The sequence below is a fragment of the Amblyraja radiata genome, chromosome 10, assembly GCF_010909765.2.
Source record: "Amblyraja radiata isolate CabotCenter1 chromosome 10, sAmbRad1.1.pri, whole genome shotgun sequence".
NCBI classification, from domain to species: domain Eukaryota; kingdom Metazoa; phylum Chordata; class Chondrichthyes; order Rajiformes; family Rajidae; genus Amblyraja; species Amblyraja radiata.
The window spans coordinates 34,372,105-34,393,973 of record NC_045965.1 but is presented as its reverse complement, the minus strand read 5'-3'; the positions used below and the strand labels follow the sequence as shown (position 1 = coordinate 34,393,973).

Here is a 21,869-nt window from a genome sequence, read left to right as displayed (position 1 = left end):
TTATAGAAACTTACAAAATTCTTAAGGGGTTGGACAGGCTAGATGCAGGAAGATTGTTCCCGATGTTGGGGAAGTCCAGAACAAGGGGTCACAGTTTAAGGATAAGGGGGAAGTCTTTTAGGACCGAGGTGAGAATTTCTTTTTCACACAGAGAGTGGTGAATCTGTGGAATTCTCTGCCACAGAAAGTAGTTGAGGCCAGTTCATTGGCTATATTTAAGAGGGAGTTAGATGTGGCTCTTGTGGCTAAAGGGATCAGGGGGTATGGAGAGAAGGCAGGTACAGGATACCTGAGATCCTATCATCGCTTTAAATAATGACGATGATGGTGCACTAAGAGAAATCTGCATTGCTCAGTGAAAGTATGCACTGTAGTTCAAAATAATGAATCATTTAAAACTCTACTTACTGCAATTGCTTGAACTGTAGCTAAGTAAAGCTTAGCAAGATCATCAAGACTGTTAGTCAGTGCTAATCCAGTTACCTATTGATGAAAGAGAAAGGCATTTTATTATAATTTCAAGACATAACTCGGCTCAAACGTTCAATTGCTACATTATCCCATTTATTTTGGACGTAATTAGTAAGCAATGATTTAAAAACAGACTTCATGATGTTATTGGTATTCTTAAATAATCAAACTGAAATTAACCCTGAAAAGTTACCAGTGGAAAATCTTGAGTGAAAAGGATAACGTTTAAACACTGTATTTTATGTATAGTAAAATTGTATTATTCCAACGTACTTTGGTGGTGCTGGACCACTAATAGATTTTCTGGACCACTGATTGTAATTCCTATTAATACCCAACACCCATTTAAAAAATAGATTTATAGAGTTATGTAACATAGAACTAGACCCTTTGGTCCAATTCGTCCAAGATGCTTATCTATGCTAACCCCAAATGGCTCTTATTCCTCTAAACCTTTCCTATCCAAATATATTTTAACCATTTTAATTGTACCAGCTCTACCACCCCCTCTGACAGCCATAAACTCTATGCCCCTTTCTCTCTCTTCCAATCTATCTTGGTCTCTCACACACACCCTTTTTCTCACAACACCCCCGCAGCCCTGTATCACCCTGTTTCTTTCCCCGTCTCCTTCTATTCAATCTTCTAATGTAGCAGGAGCTAATATATATTTGGCTGACCCAGCACACGGTTTTCGTATACCTCTTTTTGTTTGTTGTTTATAAATAAAGACTTGTTTTGCTCAACCTGCCTGTCTCGCCAAAGTGGTGACCCCTCCGGTCCAATCGTGATTTCGGAACCCAACCATGAATGACGCCGAAAACCTCGACGCCCAGCAAAACGCGGTGGCCCAGAAACTGCCCTTTTCTGGGCGGTGCATCCTCAAGTGTGGTTCACCCACATCGAGGCCTAATTCGAGCTCCGCAATATCGTCGTGGACGCCACTCGCTACTTTTACGTGGTTGGGCCGCTCAGTCAGGAGACTACCACCCGATTGTTGCCGTACCTGCAGAATCTGCCCGCGTTGGGTAAATACGAGGGCCTCAAGGCGTTGTTGCTCCGCACTTTCGGGCTAAGTCGCCGCGATCGCGCCGCCCGCCTTCTGCATATGGACGGCTTCAGCGATCGTAAGACGTCCGCGCTGATGAGCGAGATGCTCGCCCTGACGGATGGCCACCATCCTTGCTTGCTTTTCGAACAGTCTTTCCTTGAGCAGATGCCCGACGACATCCGCCTGCTCCTTGCTGGATCGGATTTCACCGACCCCCTGCAGCTCGCTGAACGGGCCGACGAGCTGTGGCTCGCCAAGCAGCAGGACAGTGGATCCATCAACCGGGTGTCCACGCCCTCTCACCAGCAGCCTCGCAGGGACGTCTAGCCATCCGCTGCCATCGTCTCACTGCAGCCGCCGCCCGGAGACCGTGGTAAGCAGCAGTGGTGCTACTACCATCAACGCTGGGGTGCAGAGGCCCGTCGATGCCGCGCCCCCTGCTCGTTTCCGGGAAATGCCTCGGCCGATCATCAGTAGAGGCTGTCGCCGTCGTCCAGAATCATCGCCTCTATGTCCGGGATCGCCGTTCCGATCTTCGCTTCCTCGTTGACTCCGGGGCTGTGCTGAGCATTCTTCCTTTGTCGGGACTCAATATATGTGCCAGTAAGCGTGGCCCAGTCCTGATCGCCAACAACAGTAGCCCCATTGGCACTTATGGCACTTGGACTCTTTCCCTCGTTCTCGACTCCCGCCTGTACTCGTGGACTTTCACCATCGCGGACGTTATCCAGCCGTTACTGGGCGCCGATTTCCTGCGGGCCTTCTCGTTAATGGTGGAAGTGCGGGGCCGACGCCTCGTGCCGCTGGAGTGCCCAAGGCCCACAGACCCTTCCAGCCTGCAGCTGGGATCGGTGGCAGATGGGGACGGGCCTCCCTGTTTGCCGACTTCCCGGAACTTCTGACCCCCCATTTTCACACAGCTGCTCTTAAGCACAGGGTGGTACATCACATCCCTACTGCCGGTCCCCATTGCATGCATGGGCGAGCAGGCTCCCGCCCGACAAGCTACGAATCGAGAAGGAGGAGTTTCGCCAGATGGAGGACATGGCGATTGTGCGACGCTCCGACAGTCCGTGGGCATCCCCGTTGCACATGATCCCCAAATCATCTGGGAGGTGGAGACCGTGTGGGGATCACCAATGCCTGAACGCTGTCACGACCGCGGACCGCTACCTGGTCCCGCATATTCAGCACTTCACGGCCCACCTGGATGGTGCTACCTTTTTTTCTAAGGTGGACTTGGTGTGCGACTACACCAGATTCCCATCCACCCCGATGATGTACCCAAGACCGCTATCATCACCCATTCGCCCTTTTTGAATGGCTGGGGATGCCGTTTGGTTTAAAGTATTTTGCGCAGGCTTTCTAGCGGCTCATGGATATGGTGGGTCGGGGGTTGGATTTTGTCTTCGTATACCTGGACGATATTCTGGTCGCCAGCCGCTCCCACCAGGAACACTGCGCGCACCTACAGGTGCTGTTCCAGCGGCTTCAGGATCAGGGGCTTGCAATCAACCCTGCCAAGTTTCAGTTTGGCCTTCGCTCAATTTCCTTCCAAGGACACCACGTCACCTCGCAGGGCATGGCCCCACTGCCCCTAGGGTGGAGGCCATTCAGCAGTTTCCTCGGCCACTCACCATCAAGGGGCTGCAAGAGTTTGTCGGCATGGTAAATTTTTATCATGGCTTTGTGCCGGCAGCGGCCCGAATCATGCGGCCTTTGTTTCAGTGCCTAGCCGGTAAGCCACGGGATCTCATGTGGGATGATGAGACTGCGACTGCTTTCGACGGTGCGAAGGAGGCGTTGGCCAAGCCCACCATGCTAGTGCACCCACGAGCTGCTGCACCGACTGCCCTCACCGTGGACGCCTTATATACGGCTGGCGGAAGGGTTCTGGAGCAGTTCATCACCGGCCGCTGGCAGCTGCTTGCATTTTTCAGCCGTCACCTGCGACCTCCGGAGCGAAGCTACAGCGCTTTCGACCGGGAGCTCCTGGCCCTTTATTTGCCTGTCCGCCATTTTTGTTATTTCCTCGAGGGCAGGCCTTTCACAGCCTTCACGGACCACAAGCCCGTGACGTTCGCCTTTACCAAGGTGTCCGACCCCTGGTCAGCTTGGCAACAACGGCACCTGCCGTTCATGTCAGAGTTCTCCACCAACATTCAGCACGTGGCATGCATGCTGAACTTGGTCGCAGACGCTTTGTCTCGCCCTGCCGTCCCGGCTGTGGCGTCTGTGGATTCCGGCGTGGATTATTCGGGGCAGGGCGCCGCGCAACACGTGGCTGGCGAAATGGACGTTTACCGGATGGCTGCCTCGGGATTGACGCTGACTGATGTCCCGTTCAGTCCGGCAGGTGCGTTGGTCCTCTGTGACATGTCCACCAGGAGACCACAGCCTATCGTCTCCTTGGGTTGGCGGCAGCGTGTGTTCGAACCTGTCCATGGTCTGGCCCATTCTTCCACCCGGGCGACTTCTGCGTTGGTGGCGGTCAAGTTTATCTGGCTGGGCCTCCGTAAACAGGTTGCAGCCTGGGCCAAGTCCTGTATTCACAGACAGATGTCGAAAGTCCAGTGGCATGTGCGGGTGCCGCTGCAGGATTTTGTGGTTCCCCCCCCCCTGCCGTTTCCCGCACATTCATGTCGATTTGGTGGGTCCGTTGCCGACGTCTCACATGCCACCCACCTACTGACTGTCGTGGATCGCTTCACAAGGTGGCCAGAGGCAATTCCACTCGCCGACACCTCCGCCGCGTCTTGAGCTCGGGCTCTCACGGCCCACTGGATTGCTCGTTTTGGTGTGCCTGCGGACATCTCCACTGACCGGGTGGCTCAGATTACTTTAGCTTTGTGGTCGGCTTTGGCACAACTGTATGGGGCTCAGCTGCATCACACCACGGCCTATCACCCTCAGGCCAACGGGTTGGTGGAGCGCTTCCATCGGCATTTGAAGTCGGCGCTGAAGGCGCGGTTCAAGGGCCCAGAATGGGTCGACCAGTTGCCTTGGGTATTGCTGGGTATTCGCACGGCCCCGAAGGCTGATTTAGACACGCCATCCGCTGAGCCCGTGTACGGCTCCCCGTTGCGGGTTCCCGGGGATTTTCTTCCTGCGGCTCGAGGGCAGCAGGAGCCCACTTCGTCTGTGTTGGCGAACCTCCAGGAGAAAGTGGGCGGCCTGGCTCCCATCCCGACCTCTCGGCATAGGGTTGCTCCGGTATATGTGTCGCCGGAGCTTAACAGTTTATTTGTGTTTCTCCGCGGGGACTCGTACTGGACTCCGCTGCAGCGGACTTATGAAGGTCCTTTCCGGGTGTTGCGCTCTGGTGTCGCAACTATTCTTTTGGATGTCGAGAGTAGATCGTTTCGGTCGCTCGTCTCAAGCCCGCCCACGTGGATATCGATAGCCCGGTGGTGGTGGCTCAACCCCGGCGTACAGGTCGTCCTCTGGTCGTCCCAGTTGCACCTGTTGTGCCTGTTTTCCCTGTGGCTTTACCGATTGCTGGTTCTGTTCCGCCAGTTTTGTCTGTTCCGTCGGTTGTGCCTGTTCCTCTCATTTCTACTTCGTCCGGTCGCCTCATTCGGCCTCCCACTCGGTTCCATACCTCGGGTTCTGGGCGTTTCCTGTAGCGGCACCTCCCGGTGGCTTGGGGCAATGCAAACCTTCGCTATTGGCTGGTGCTATCACGTGATCGCGGGTGTGTTTGCGCAGGCTTTTGTTCCTCAGTCGACAGGGCTCCTCCCGTAAAGCAGGAGTTATTATATATATTTGCCTGACCCAGGACGCGGTTTTCATATATTTCTTTTTGTTTGTCGTTTACAAAAAAAGACTTGCTTTACTCAACCTGCCTGTCTCGCCAAAATACCATTTGTTTATTTATTTCTAAACTTCATGTCTTAAGTTTAGCCTATGGGATAGCATGTGGGCTGAAGTCAGGGCCATTAGGATTGACTATCACCACCGTCTGGTTTTGGTTGGGGTGGTGTTTTCAGAGTCAGGATCAGGTGATGGTCAAGGTTGATGGAATGCTGTCCCAAAGAATAAGATTTGACCATATGCATTAATTGGCAGCCTAATGCCTGCTGTGGACTCCATGGACTAATTATCTTTCCATCTTACTCAGGTGGTATCATATAGTGGTCTACCTCTGCACTATGGCTCATGTTGCTCATAGGACTTGCACTTGCACATAAATATCTCAAAAATAAAGTCCACATGTCTGTTTCATACTGTGCATGGCTGGTAGCTTCCAATTGTTTGCACGTTATATGCAGAGCCTTGAAGGAAAATTGCAAACTTCTTTCCACACACAGTATAAAATAAATGTTATTTTTTCTTTGCTGTGCTCTGCATTGTAAATTTTTTTTTTGCTGGAAATGAAAGTAAAATTAACCATATATCCCTCATCTGTGCTTTTATCTTAAATATACACTTTATTAATATTGCCTTCTGTAATTCTTTTCTTAATAAGTAATTAAATCTTGTTTATTTCCAGTACAATGATTTAAAAATAGGGGCAATTTTCTAAGGTCATCATGTCATATTTCAGCCAATTTCCGAGAAAAATATTTTTATTTGTTGCATGTTCTGTTGCATGAACATTCCGTAATATAATTACATCAGTCAACTCAAATGTTCAAAATTGGGAATGAGACGATATTGGGAATCTTGTAAATAATTTTGGCTTTCTTATACTTGCTTTGAAGGTAGTTCAAGAAGATTCATTTGGTGGACTCCTGGAAAAAAGGGGTTAGCTTATGAGTGGATTAAATAGGTTGGACCCACACTCATTGGAGTATTGAAGAATGGTAGATGATATTATTAAAAAGTAAGATTCTGGGAGGATATTTCCCTGCATGTCTAGAAACGGAAGGCATAGTTTTAGTAAAATGGATTGCTCAATGAAGATGAAAACTAGAAGACATTTCCTCAGACAATCAGAAACCTTGGAAATTATCTACCCCAGAAAGCTGAATCATTTAATGTACTGAAAGCCAAGATAGGCAGGGTTTTGGTCCACGGTCTCCCTCTGTGTCATAATAAGTAATAACATCAGATTAGCCATGATCTTCTTGAATACAGAGTAGTCTCAAGAGACCATATGGCTACTTATGTTAATGGTCCTTACATTGTTATGTTCCTATTATCCTATGCTGCTGGAATCCAGCTACGTTTTGGGAGAATATGGTTTGGCGGAAGAGATAAGCAAGTACAGCCTTACCTTCCTCAGACGGCCAAGCACATAGACTGTTCATGACATGAGAACTACACAAATAGGCACAAAAAGCAATAGAGAAAATTCTAATCACATTCCTTTCATGCTAAACGTTCTCTGAAAACTGTTTTAAGGACAAAATAAACCATTATTCTAATTTACCGTTTAGAACACCAGCCACATTGAAAATAAAAAAAGCTCAGATATTTAGGACTAGTCGAAAACAGTAATGAATCAGACAGAAACTTTAAGCCAAATAAATGGAAAAAGGCAGCTAATGAAGAAAAATATCTCAGCACTCTCTGACAAAAAGAAATTATTTCAACAAAAATCAATCAAATTGGCAGCTAGAAAGAAATTACATACATTTTTTTCCGAAACGTTGTCATTGTTTCAAACCAAATCTGTAAAAGGTTTCTTTGTAACAGTGAAATGTACCTACCATGCCCTTTAGTGTAGGATCTGCTAAGGGAGATCTGTTGCCATGGAAATCAGGCCAAACATGTAAATCAACTGTTAGCATGCCCACAGCAGAACACTTTTTAATGGACTCCAGGTGACAGTTTAAGTACATGTAGACATTTTTCCCACTAAAAGAAAAGAAAACATTCTGAAATCAACCATTTATAACTATAACATTGCTCAGTTATATGCCAAGAATAAAAATGGTCATTTAGTTGCTTTCATTTTGGGAATAAAATTATATGAGATTTTTGAAAAGTGAGCTTATGTTTTGCGTCAAAAAAAAACGTACGAGCCTATGTTTACACTGTAAAGTAATTGGGGCAGATTCAAGGCATGTATGCAAATGCAAATATGCACAAGAACAAAATGCATACTCTGTGAAACGTTTTCCCTACTTCTGATTTTAAAATGGAGTTTAAATATATTTAAAACTATGGTTTTTGTAATGGTATCTGTTTAAGACAAAGGTTTCTTGTAGCAAAATTATTTATCCTTCAAATGATTATTCATGCTTACTTCTCTCTTAATATCATTTGAAGTTCATTAGTTTGATAAATGTTTGATTTTTCGAATAAACCAGAAAAAAATCTCATATTCAGCACTAACTAATATGGGCACTCCTTAACCAGGATTGATTAATAATAAACTTAATGCATCCAGGGAGAAACAAAACAGAGATACAGAGATTGTAAACCCAATTAATATCTTATTTCACCAGCTGTACTGTCTGTTGAAATGCTTCACTCAAAAATTCTGAAGTTCTTTTCATTTTGTGGAATGCAGTGTAAATTGAGGACAAAACAATCCAAAAGTATGGGTACGAATAACCAGTTTAAAGTTAGCTACTGTAATTGTGAACTTAATTGTGAACATATTAATAGTAGCGTGGCCTTTTTAGGTTAATACATTTTAAAATGTTGGTTAATACAACATGTCAAATTTATTGCAGAAGGGAAAATAGTTAACTGCATTTTCAAAACATTCAGATACTCCAATGATGCAAATCATTCAACTGATATTATTTCAGAGACATCACAGTTGCAGATGAGCCTATTATCAGTCCACTTTTCAGGATGTATCTACATTCATCTCATTGTTGAAGGCCAAATGTAAATTGGAGGAACAGCACCTCATATTCCGCTTGGGCAGCCTCGTATTGGCCCCTGCCACAGGTACCATGTAATCCCGCGCTACCTGCTCCATGGTCGGATAGTCGGCGACTAAACCGTCTCCCCCACCTGGTTTGCCAGGTGAGGAGGAGGCTGTGGACCCCCAGCAGTACCAAAAACAAGACCTGTTAAAGACCAGATGAGCTCCTAGTGAGCCAACAGCCTTCCACACTTCAGTAAGTAAGTAAGTTTATTGTCCAAGTATTCACATACAAGGAATTTGCCTTGGTGCTCCGCCCACAAGTAACAACATGACATACAGTGACAGTTACGAATGACTCAGAAAACACTAAACATTAATAATAATAAAACATTAATGAAAAAACACCATTGATCAAGCATGTGAACCAACAAAATACCAGATCAAAGGGAGGCTACAGATGTTTGGCTGTTGAGTAGAGCAACTACTCATGTATAAAAACTGTTTTATGTCTGGCTGTGGCAGCTTTGACAGTCCGGAGTCGCCTTCCACAGGGAAGTGATTCAAAGAGTTTGTGGCCAGGGTGAGAGGGGTCAGAGATGATCTTGCCCGCTCGCTTCGTGACCCTTGCAGTGTACAGTTCATCAATGGAGGGAAGGTTGCAGCCAATAATCTTCTCTGCTGATCGGACGATTCGCTGCAGCCTCCAGGTGTCGCGTTTGGTGGCTGAGCCAAACCAGACGATGATGGAGAAGGTGAGAACAGACTCTACGATGGCCGTGTAGAATTGGACCATCATTGCCTGTGGCAGATTGTGCTTCCTCAGCTGCCGCAGGAAGTACATCCTCTGTTGTGCCTTTTTGACTGTTGCGATCGCTGTCGTACATAGCATCGTAAGGCACCGTGCCCGTTGATGTTTTCAACGATGATGATGAGCCGATAACCCAGCAGTATGAATGTTGATTTCTTTAACTTCAAGTAACCCCTTGCATCCCCTCTCTTCCTCCCACCCTAGTCATCGCACTAATTTCACTGTCGTCCTGTTGAATTTCATTGTCTGTACAACTCATTATCACCTAGCCCACAATGAGTCATTGTCGGATCCACCTTTCCTTAATCATTGTTACTTTTTGTGCATATCTTTCATTCATTTGTTCTGTATTGGTCTATATAGCAATGTTACAAAATTTTGAGATTTTAAAAATCAAGTCTGTAATTTATCCCATCAGATAAAGCATAAAAATAAGTTTAATTTGACACCTAATTCACTTTCATATCTCAAGTATTTAAAAAGTTATGGCCATTTTCATACTGGGAAATGAGCATCTTGTTCCCTATTGATTTTCTATGGACATAACAAAAAAGCTGTGATCGTGAACAGTCAAAAGCCCATAACTTTCTTAAAAATTAAGAGAACTGAATGAAATTTTCAGTTATCATAGATTGAAGCATTCTGAAACAAATATAAAATAATCTTACTTGGATGACCTGAAATTAAAGCATATAATTAGTTAGTTACCTAATTGTAGCTAATTTCAGACTTCAATTACTAGATCTAAACATCTATCCATTTCTTAATAAATGATTAACATTTTTAAATAGCCTAAATATCCAAATAATATTCACAAATAATTCACAATAAAACATGATTTTTAAATCTCATTTACATTAATTTATAGGCCAAATGGAAGGAATTTAGTGTTCAATTGCTGCAAATTAAAGTCCATTTTAAATCAGCTTTCCAGTGGGTCCCTGTGGAACGCGCTGGTTTAGAACGTTCACATTGCGGTAGATTTGTGCCCCAAATGCCGAGAAAAATACTGCGGGATATAATGGGGCCAAATTGAGCTACTTGCAATATTAAACTTTGTATAAAGGGTTCTTTAAAAGCCCTTTTTAATGTAAAAATATACAACCTAACTTCTGTGGTTTGCTTTATGAGACCCTGCGGTTGCTGGCTGTCGCGGGTTTAAAGATTGATTTTTAAACTACTATAACTATTATTCAAGGCCTTTAAACCTAATAATAGCTTTTGCGACGGGGTCTTCCAGCGATTTTTCGTTAATAATTAACTAGGCTGAACATTTTCGATTGGAACAGCTTAGAGAAAATCGCGTTTTAAACCCGCCCCCTCTAAACGGCGCCAAAATCGCGCACACCCACAACGGCAGATTTTCAACGACGCTTCAGGTAGGCTTTGCAACATACCTAGTCTATATCTCCATCTATTTCTCTTGTTTCCTTTTCCCCTGACTCTCAGTCTGAAGAAGGGTCTTGACCCGAAAAGTCACCTTTTCCTTTTCTCCAGAGATGCTGCCTGACCCGCTGAGGTACTCCAGCTTTTTGTATCTATCTTCGGTTTAAACCAGCATCTGCAGTTCCCTCCTACACATTGTTGAAAGCCCCATTGTTTCTATCGCATGCTGATAATGAAGCCTTTTGCTTCCATGGAATTGCTTGTTTTTTTCCAATTGAGAGACCCAAACAAATGATGAAACATTCCAATTTACACCAGTTTCTATGCCAATTTGGTAAACAGGCATAAACATCAAATTTTCTGCCATTTTCCAGAATATAAAAATAATTTAAGGTCACGGAGCTGTGATTCCTCATAGTGTATTTTTTATTTTAGTCTCTATTTTTAACATGGAAATCAACATTTGAAGTCACTAAATCCTCATATATACACACCATTCTAATGAAAATGCAATAGCAGAAACGATTCAGCTTTAAATTATTTTCAGTTATCGTACCCTAAAATGTACCCTTTAATTAGGCACAGAAGAAATTGATAATTGCTGTATCAATGCACAATGTTACATGAATGTTGGCAAATTTTACTTAATTTATTTAGACCTACTGTATTGCGATAAGTATTGTCTTGTACACGTGTGGTGGTACACCGCGTTAACAGGAAAGCCTGGGTTATGAATTTTAATTCTGCATTCAATTACATAGTTCAGTTAATTCCAATTGCATGCATGAACCATACATTTGATACGTCTAATATTTTTGCAGATGTTGATAAACTCTCAGAAAACCAGAAACTGTTGCCTTATGCCTTTTCTTAAGGTTTTCTCTGCCTTAATTGTAATATGTCGCATTTAAACTGTTCAATGAAGAAATTCAAGAATGAAAATTAAATACTAAAATGGCTGAAAAGCTATTTTCATGTGAGCGCATTTAGAAATTACGGAACTCAATGGCATTATTTCTATTTTATCTAATTCCCATAATTTGGAGTGTAATAGCACTAAATTTGTTTGGATAATTAACAAAACCAGCCCTGACAGCCGATCCCAAATTGAAGTTGAATTCACATACAAGAACAATGATTGGAATTTGGGAGATGCAACTTTTGCAGGCCTAGGCAAGTACTGAATGGAAAGTACTGACAATTTAGGAATGTATATATATATAAATAAACAACATTAATTTGATGAATTGAGATTAAAGGTCTGATTAAAGGGCTTCAAACCTGTCCTTTGAGATGTCTTTCACTGTTGATGGAATGTTTGGACAACTAACCTGTTTTATTAGATACTTTATTTGCTACCATCCTAACTTGCATTTTGCATACACAATAAAAAAACGATATTAAAAATGAGTCTTCTATTTTTTCTGGGATGAAACAACGCTACATAACAGAACATGGAAAAGTACAGCATAGGAACAGGTCCTTCGGCCCACCATGTCTATGCCGAACATGATGCCAAAAACATATCCCTCCATTCCCTGCATATCCATGTGCTCATTCAAAAATGTTTTAAATGCCACTTTTGTATCTGCCTCCACCACCATCCTCTGCAGCAGCTCAATAATATTATGAAGCAAGCACAGAAAAAATTGAGACTGGTTCTTGGAATTATGATTCTGTCAGGTGAAGAGACTACGTTAGGCCTTTATTCTTCAAAGTTTGGGAGACTAAGAGATGGCCTCATTGAAATACATAAAGTTCTTAGAGAACACTGTAGAGAACTCTGTATATATGAGGACAATCCCTCCCTGGCTAAACAACATAGAAACTACAGGTGGGGCATTTTGGACTAAAATTGAGTCAAGAAAGGAAGTTACATTTACACCAAAGTTGATGAAAACTTCCAAGAGTAAGAAGCAGTACCAAGACAGCCATCAATATACTGTTAAAAGGAGTTGAGAGAGGCAACTGTGTTGGCCCACAACAAAGAATGGTTCATATTAAAAGACAGACAGGGATGGGACTAATAAATGTTCTCTTGCTCAGTTTATGAAAGTGAATGAAGTCCAAGGAGAAGTTGCATAATCCAAGTTCAGATAGAAGATGGTGAACAAGGACTATTTGGGCATCCATTAAATGTAGAACCAAAGGGCAATGGACTGCCCTGGCACGGAACTGACGTTTCAGCGGATCTGAATGAGAATGGTGAGAAAAAAATGTTTACAGCTAAGAAAACGGAAATTATTAAATACACAGATGGGTGTTTTGTGGAAATAGATTAGAACATATTTATATGCTCATTTTACACAGCATGATCTCATTCCATTCCTGTTAATTTGGACATTTAAGAGTCTGTTAGGCCCTGACAGAAAGCTGCATCCACTGGGACTGCAAATTGGGAAATTAATGTACAGAAGAAAGTTGCTAACAGACCTATAATTTTATGATATGCCTTATTTCCATGGGGCCAGCTGTGCTGAGAGCATATATTCAGAAAATTGGTCCTTTGGTAAGTTTCACAAGCATCATGTAACATATAAGGTCGTTAATAACTTTTGGAAATATTAGTGAACAAATGTTTAGCATGATCATATGATTTTTCTCTGGACATTCTTGTTAAAGTTACACAAGTACTAGACTCAATAATATTGTCAACAGTAATTTCCAGGAATTCTGAGGTAAATAATTTAATAATCTTCAATTGGATTTGCACTAGATTTTTTAACTGGTAAGTGCTACCACAGCACGTGGTAACTTTGTACACAATCAATTTTAGAAATAATAATATTTTACCTGAACCACAAAAAATTTGGAGGCAAATCTTAAATTCCACAATGATAGTTTGCACAGCAAAGGCTATAAATACTAACCTTGCCAGTGATACTCATATCCTAAACAATGGTAAAAAACTATAGCTAAGTGGACAAAAATACTACTGTGTAAAAACATCTAACATGTTCCAATAAAGTACACATTCCAACACAACAGAAAAGCTACCATTCATCCAAATCATCATTCATTCTGATATATTTAAAAAAATTGTAAAGTAGGCATCGCCATCAGGCTACAATATAAGAGCTAGACAGACCTCGCCTTCGCATTGGACTCCAGCTCTGGGAATGCAGCATGACTTTTAACAACATGGTCCATCTAAAACAAAGAAACACGTTGTGGCAAGGCTGTTAGTCTTCTGAATGAGTAAGATCTGCAAACTTCAAGTACACTTCCAAAATGACAATGTTCCTCATTATAACTTCAGCATGAAATTACAGGATGCTACAGAAAATAGAGACTATGTAGTGGAGGGAAATTTATTTTAAATGCCTTTTGTAAGAATTGTTATGAGATGATTACAAACAATGGGTTTATAACTTTTTTTGTAAACAAAACTGGTTAACTGATTGATATTTAAGATTCTTGAACACCTTTTTATACAATGAAATAAGCAAAACGATATTAGGTATTAAACTGAAACAACATATTTACAATGTGATAAAGATGGTTGTACAGAGTGAATTGAATATTTTGAGTGTGAATTTTGAGGGATTTACCCAGGACTGATAGTTAATCTGCACAAGCTTTTTGTTTCAGTAGAAACACCGATGATTCATTATTCTTTAGAAATGATAATTAGGTCAGTTTCAATCCTACAAAACCAGTGCCCAGATGATAGAACTCTTACTTCTGACTCCATCAAAATTGTCGTTCACTCATTGTCCTAAACTTGAGATGAAATTTATGCTGGAATTCTCAGTTAACACATCTAATCTTATTTTATCATTCAGTTGGAAGAAGAACAGAAAATCTTCCAAAGATCTGCAACTATAGCTTTATAAATCAATATACAAGCATTAAATTGTCTCTCCTTAACATGAATATTGTTACCCCTGCTAATATACCATCGGTTTATGAGTTCAAGAATCACTCTGGCACAGCGGTAGAGTTGCTGCTTTACAGTGCCAGAGACTTACAGAGCTGATGTTTGACAGACCAATGCATGCAATAATTTTGGCTGACAGATTAGCGTTGAACTAGGAGAGTTCAGAGTTGGGTTGTTCAAAGTTTTGAATTTTTCTATTCATCTTTTAAGGTGAAAAATTATGATCCCTTGTCATTATTTTGAATTTTGAAAGATGTAGGAGATAGGGAGGGTTGTAGAGATAGACTTAACCAACAGTTCATCCTTAACCAATGACTACAGTGTTTGTTAAAATAACAATTTACATTAAAAAAAGGTTTAATTTAGCAAAATGCCGTATGTGCTTCACAGAGGCATTATCAACAAAATGTGACATTTCTGTCCTGTTTTTATTAAATATTTTAATATTTTAAAAGAAGAGGTGGCACAGCGGTAGAGTTGCTACATTACAGTGCCAGAGACTTACAGAGCTGATGTTTGACACACCAATTCATGCAATTGTTTCAACATGTGGCCTCTGGAAGATCATGGCTGGTTGGGAGTACTAAATGACCAAAAAGTATTGGCAGAGCAGAGGCAGAGTGCTATGTGCTTAAGAATATTTGCACGACAGAATGGAGTTGATTTCCACGCATCACCAACTCTTATAAATGTAAATGATATGTTATGCAATAGAAAAACAGAAAACCCTTGCTGCATAAAGAAAGTTATATTAGTTTAGTGTGGAGCTTTGTAAAAAAAAGTGTACACACGGATAAGAACAGCAATTTTGTTAAATGTTGGCAATAATTTTGTGCTCTGTTAAAAAAAATCCAGAAAGAATGAGTTTCCTATCATTTATTATTAATCTGAAAGTATTCCTGTTTTCTCTACTTCATGTTCGATCATTTCTTCATATCCTGAATTGCGTTTTTACAAAGTATCAGAAATTTTAAAATACAGAACCATATCTGGTCAAAAAAATGCCACAATAAACCTGACAGTATACAAATGTTTCAGTGTTGTCAGTGCCTTTTATGTTCCCAAAATACAAAGAATATTCCCTCACAAGGCTCCTTGACTATACTTTTCAGAATCATTCTTACCAGTTTTCCAGTAGCACTTTGTCCACCTTCATTTAACCATAAATCAGGTACCATAGCAGAGAAATAAGGGCCCCAAACACCAGGCACAAATATTGGACTTTTACTAATCTGGGGATCAAAATTAAAAAAAAGTTTAACGTAAATTAAATGGTCAACTGGTAATGTCAGTTGTTGAGGCCACATTAGGCATGTACTCCAGTTGTTGAAACTTATTGCTTGTAAGTGTAATAATAAAATTAAGAATTCCAATGGTAATAGAAAATAAACCAGTACTTCAACAGAAAAATCACCTTTCCTTCTTTTTTCAAATTTCTTCCAATTTTTGTAGGGACAAGATGAGTTGGCTGTACTCCACATTAAGCAATTGGCACTCTGTAATATATATGCTCATCTATTATGCTTATGAACTGCTTATGGCTGCTTTTGAACCCTGAAAATCAAATTAGATTGGGTCTGCCAGCTAATTCCAACACAGATCGTTGGTACATATGGTGGGGACCAACACTAAAATCTAAATATAACTCGCTGCTTTTTGGATTAGCAATTAAACCAGAAACCATCAGACTTTTCAAGCTGCTCAACAAAAAGTTAAAGATCCATATCAGAGATCAAAGAAGATTTGGGATATCTTCATGCCTGTGTTTAGAAAAGAACAGGTGGCCAAATCCTTGCCTTCAATAATGGGATAAAAAACAGATTAACTGGTTATATGTTTCATTGTTGCTTTCAGGATATTGTTCATGCATACTGCTTCTTTTGCCAATGTAATATGATAAGTTGTTTATTATTTTAAAGCACTTTGAGACAGCTTAATGTGATGAGACACCACATAAATGCTACCATTACAAACACTTCAGTCCATGTTTATTTCACAGAGCGAATAACACAGACCTTGCTTTAGAACATAAGAACGAGGAGCAAAAGTAGGCCATCTGACACGTCAAGCTTACACTTCAGATTATTAAGATCATAGCTGTTTTTCTCTCACCCCCATTTTACATTATTATCCCCTATATACCTGGATTCCCTTAACACCCAGCAATCTATCAATCTGTTTTTAAGGAACATGAAAAATGGGCCTCTGAAGCCCACTGGGGCAGGGAATTCACCATCCTCTCAGTGAAAAAAATTCTCCTCATTTTATCATAACCTACCTATTCCTTATTTTGAAACTGTGCTCCCTGTTTTGAGACTCCACCGCTAAGTAAAACAATCTACTCTACATTTGAGAGATATTTTTTTGGCAATGTTGTGCCTGATAAGAAGTAGAATAATGTTAACCAGAGTGTGATCCCCTTTCAACTGCCTGAATGATGAACTCTCCACCACAGATCTGTGCGACTGCAACTTTAGTTCATATTCATATTTAGTTCATGATGTTTTAAGTCATCCTTTAATCATATTAAAGCAATAAAAATACAATCTATTCAAACTATTCAAACAAGAGGATATGACTTCAGAATTAAGGGACAGAAGTTTAGGGGTAACATGAGGGGGAACTTCTTTACTCAGAGAGTGGTAGCGGTGTGGAATGAGCTTCCAGTGGAAGTGGTGGCGGCAGGTTTGTTGGTATCATTTAAAAATAAATTGGATAGGCATATGGATGAGAAGGGAATGGAGGGTTATGGTATGAGTGCAGGCAGGTGGGACTAAGGGAAAAAAGTTGTTCGGCACGGACTTGTAGGGCATTGTTATATGGTTAATCTGCTTACCTTTTAGATACATTGTCAGTTATACAGTGTTATGAAAATTATGATAAAATACCAAAAGGACCAGAAGCTGCAACGTTGTATAAAATTATACTTAAATACCTTTCCTGAAATATGGTAAGTGAAAAGCTCATCTAAGTTATGAAAAAAGTAGTCGAAAAATAGTGTCAACGTGAAGTGTCCTTTCAGCACATGTTTAATTCAAGTTGCCATCGTGGTAAAGGATTGAAGCCTGGATAATGATTAAGGTGTTAATCACCACGGAAATGGGAAACTTGTGACCATGCATCAGGAGTCCTCAGAAGTGTATTTAGCACTGTTGCCATCATGTTCTTCAGGCTTTGGCTTTCATATGAGCTTTTCAATTGAATAAAATTGACTTTCGGCAAAGGAAGTATAGAGGAAAAGAACAACAGAGCAACAGAGTTGTACATTGGTACATTGGAATGGGAGAAGACCCTTGTTCAGACCTCGACCCGAAATGTCACCCATTCCTTCTCTCCAGAGATGCAGCCTGTCCTGCTGAGTTACTCCAACACTTTGTGTCTATCATCAATTTAAACCAGCATCTGCAATTCTTCCTTTCACATACTAATACTGTCACTGGCCAGAACTATGCAGAGCAGAGAGTTATATATAGCTCTTAGGGCTAACGGACTCAAGGGATATGGGGAGAAAGCAGGAACAGGGTACTGATTTTGGATGATCAGCCATGATCATATTGAATTGTGGTGCTTGCTCGAAGGGCCGAATGGCCTACTCCTGTACCTATTTTCTATGCTTCTATGTTACATCCAAACATCAATCAGCAAGCAATGCATGTTTGGCACCAGAGATGGGTTCAACATTCCAGCTAAACCCTCCAACAGCTGAACATGTCTACAACAGCAGAAGAAACCCAACAGTGCTGGATAAAAAGCATTGAAAGTTTCGTTATCATAATGACCCTATGCAGCCTTCATTTAATAATGTTATGCTAAAGTGCAATTCTATGAGTTATAACATGCATTGGGGATATTCTTAATTTTGGCGATAGTAAAAAAATAAGAAATATCTACTAAGTTTACAATATACTTCATTCGATCTTCATTTCTATTGAATAAATTGAGAGAAAATGTCTACAACTTTTAACCATGGTACTAGAATCTCCACTTCAACAGTGCTTTTTAGTTTTGAAACATTTTAAGATATTTTAACTACAGCTGGTACTCAAGTTATTTTCTTCAGGATCAGTATCAGGATCAAGGTGATTTCACAGAGTGTTCTAATGTGTTATATTGGAGGTTGTTTAAAAAAAAAAATAGATGGCTCACCTGCCTTCAAATGCAGGAACAAACCTGACAGAGACATTCCATTCTCTGCTCTTGCCACCACACTAACAGGACAAAATGGCTTATAGTGGTGTTTCTGCACACCTATTTTATTCCACCTAGCAGCAGCATCTTAATTATAACATTGCTGTCGAAAACCAGTTTTCCCAATGGAGTTCTTTTAAAGATGAGTTACCAGCTAATGTAGAAGGTTGGCCAAACATTAAGCAGGATTTCTGAACATTTCCATAATGAAAAATAAAGCAGACTCTGTTTAAAAAGGACGAATTACTTTGTTGTAAATATACAAAGCAACTACGAAGTCTGAATGGGTGTAGAATAGCAATCATCTCTATTTTTGTCATTGCTTCTTTGAAATATGGTCATCACATATAAAACCATCACATACAAGGTACAGGTGAATCACACATTCAAACATTAAACAAAAAGCACTGAGAAATAATACATTTACCTAAATCACCTAAAGCACCTGAACTGAACTCTAAAATCACAGCAAATCTTTTGCTCATGAATCTTATTTGTACAACTTCATGACCAGTGCTCTTCAATTCTTGCTCTGTCATCTTTCAAATCCCTGTTATTTTAATCAATAGACAGTTTTATTTGTTCTACACGATAAAGCAAGTCCATCAGTTCATGTACAGAACAGCTCCTTTCTGCTGATAATCTTATAAACGTAGGATTGCTGGTGATGCATTAGGGCTGGGTACGCCTGAAGCTGATCAAAAGCAGTTTGAACATCAGCTTGATCAGACATGCCTCTCATTGCTGTGAATTAATTCCAAGCATTTATCACCACTGCCTCGGGGCAATTTGAAACAAAACATGACCCTGAATTGCTGGGTTTTGCAAACCTGTGTGACAGGAACATTAAAAATCACACCTAAAGTGTCCATTACCACTAAGAACCTTTTGCACTTGACGATTAATCGAATGAAGTGAGAATAAATATTGGGCCACAACTTCAGATGAGTGCAGATAAATGTTCGAATAAGAATATCCAACATATGTTTACAGAGTTGAAATGCCCTGTGTTTTGCTGTCATGTGACTCACAATTCAATTCTGCAGAATGTGGTTAAATTCCTGTGCATGTTGGTACATAGAAACTAAATGAGATGCAGGAAGTAAGGGCTTGTCCATTTCAAATTAAAGTTTTGTTTAAAAGCATGATTAATTACTGTCTAATAATCTTTATATATTGAAAATCAACTATTACAAGTATGCAGTCTCATTTCTTCAAGGAATAGGGTTATACAAATTTGACAAGTCAGAAGGAACCCATTTGGCCACTGTTTTAGTTCCAGTCAATGGTGCAAGTTATGGCTCCGTGGACATATCAGAATAGTTTTTAAATCCGATTAAGGCTTCTGCCTCAACCACTCTCTGAGGCAGTGAGTTCCTACCATCCCTTAGATTGAAACATTTTCCACATCTCCCTTCCGTTTAGGTGGGATAGAGGAAATGAAACAAAGGTTCATCAATGTGAATTATATATTGGGGAATTGTTCTATGAGAGGACATTGTGCAGACTGGGCTTACTTGCACTCTGAACAGAGGTGATCTTACTTATGACACTTGCCAGAATGTTGTTTCTCAAGGTCAGGGCGTCTCAAACCAAGTACATAGAACAGAATGACATAAGAACCTGCCCTTCGGCCCACGATATCTGTGCTGTACATGATGCCAAGACTAACTCTTTTCTGCCTGCACATAATCCATATCCCTCCATTCCCTGTATATCCAAATGTCTATCCAAAATTCTCTCAAATACCCCAATCATATCTGCCTGAACCACCAGCCCTGCCGCAGCGTTCCTGGCACTCACCATCCTACATGCAAAACATTTGTTCCGCACATCTTCTTTAAACTTTGCCCTCTCACCTTAAAGCTATGCCATCCAGTTTTTGATTTTGTCATCCTGGGAAAAAGGATTTGTCTACCCTATCTTTGCCTCTCCTCATTTTATATACTTATGTCAGGTCTCCCATCAACCTCTGGCATTCCAGAGAAACCAATCCAAGTCTGTCCCTGTACCTAATATCCCCTAATCTAAGCATCATTCTTGTAAACCTCCTCTGCACCTTTTCTAAAGCCTCCACATCCTTCCTGTAATGGGGCAAGCAGAATTTCACACAATATTCCAAATATGGCCTAACCAAAGCGACCATATGCCTTCTTTAGCTTCTTGTGTTGCCACCTTCAGGGAGTTATGGACTTGAACCCCAAGATCCTTCTGCACATCAATACGGTGAAGGGTCATGCCATTAATTGTGTATTTTCCCTTTAGATTTGACCTCCCAAAGTGCAACTCCCTAGACATTCTTGGATTAAATTCCATCTGCCATTCCTCCACCCATTTCTGCAGCTGATCAATATCCAGCTGCATATTTGACAGCATTCCTCACAGTCCGAGACCCCAGAAATCTTTGTGTCATCTAAAAGCTTAATTTTAGTGTCAGTAGCAAAATTCCATATTGGCCATTCAGGATAGGGTAGAGAAAATGTCTTTCCCAAAGGTGGTGAATCTGTACAATTCTCTAATCAGTAGAAGTGTGGAAGTTCATTTGCCAAGTAGATTCACAACACTGACATTGAGTAAGTAAGGGGATGTGGAACTGAGGTAAAAGATCATCAGTGATTTTATTTAAAAGCACAACAGAAGTGAGGGGCGATATAATCTGCTTCTCCTATTTCTTAGTTTCTTATGTTCATATTTATCTACCTTACTCACAGTAGATGCTGTATGTAGTGGCACTTGTGTGTTATGCTTCACTTCCAATATTCTCCTTTTTGGTAAACAGGGACACAGTATACTGAAGGAGGCAATTCGGCACATACCCACATAAAACATGTACAGGTGCACAACCTTTTATCCGAAATTCCGGAAACCGGAAAGCTCCGAAAACCGGACATTTTTTTCCAGGATGTCGTCTGCACACCAAAGCTCGCGTTTGGCGCCAAACTTGACCCGAAACGACCCACGGTCAACCCAGGTCTGTACTACTGTAGCGGCTGCCTTCTCTCCGGAGACCGGGGAGACACTTAAACATCTGTAAATCATTGCTTAAATGTTAGTCAGTTAGTTTGGAGGGGTTTTATGTGGTGAAGGGGGGTGAAGGGGGAAACTTTAATTCTTAGTCCCCTACCTGGTCGGAGAGGCGTGGAGCGGGCAATGCCTTACCGGGTCGCCGTGCCGTAAGCTCCGGAGCGCTGTGGCCGCCGACTCCCAACATCGCGGAACTGGGGCTGCGGGCGTCTGGCCGCGGGCGGCGCCGGTTGTAGCTCTGACCCGGGCAACTCTACCCCTGGCTGCGCGGCGCTCCAAATCCAGCGCCGCC

General features: G+C 41.4%; 1 protein-coding gene across 2 annotated transcripts in view; it reads right to left on the bottom strand.

Moving 5' to 3' along the window:
• Positions 1-21,869, bottom strand: part of fggy (FGGY carbohydrate kinase domain containing) — a 178,323-nt gene that overhangs the window by 52,427 nt on the left and 104,027 nt on the right. For both annotated transcript variants that reach the window (XM_033028522.1, XM_033028523.1), the window contains exons 9-12: positions 15,490-15,597; positions 13,574-13,635; positions 7,177-7,324; positions 409-483 (exon numbers count right to left, since the gene is read on the bottom strand). In XM_033028522.1, coding sequence (XP_032884413.1) covers positions 409-483; positions 7,177-7,324; positions 13,574-13,635; positions 15,490-15,597 — 393 coding nt within the window. The remainder of the gene's footprint in view (positions 1-408; positions 484-7,176; positions 7,325-13,573; positions 13,636-15,489; positions 15,598-21,869) is intronic.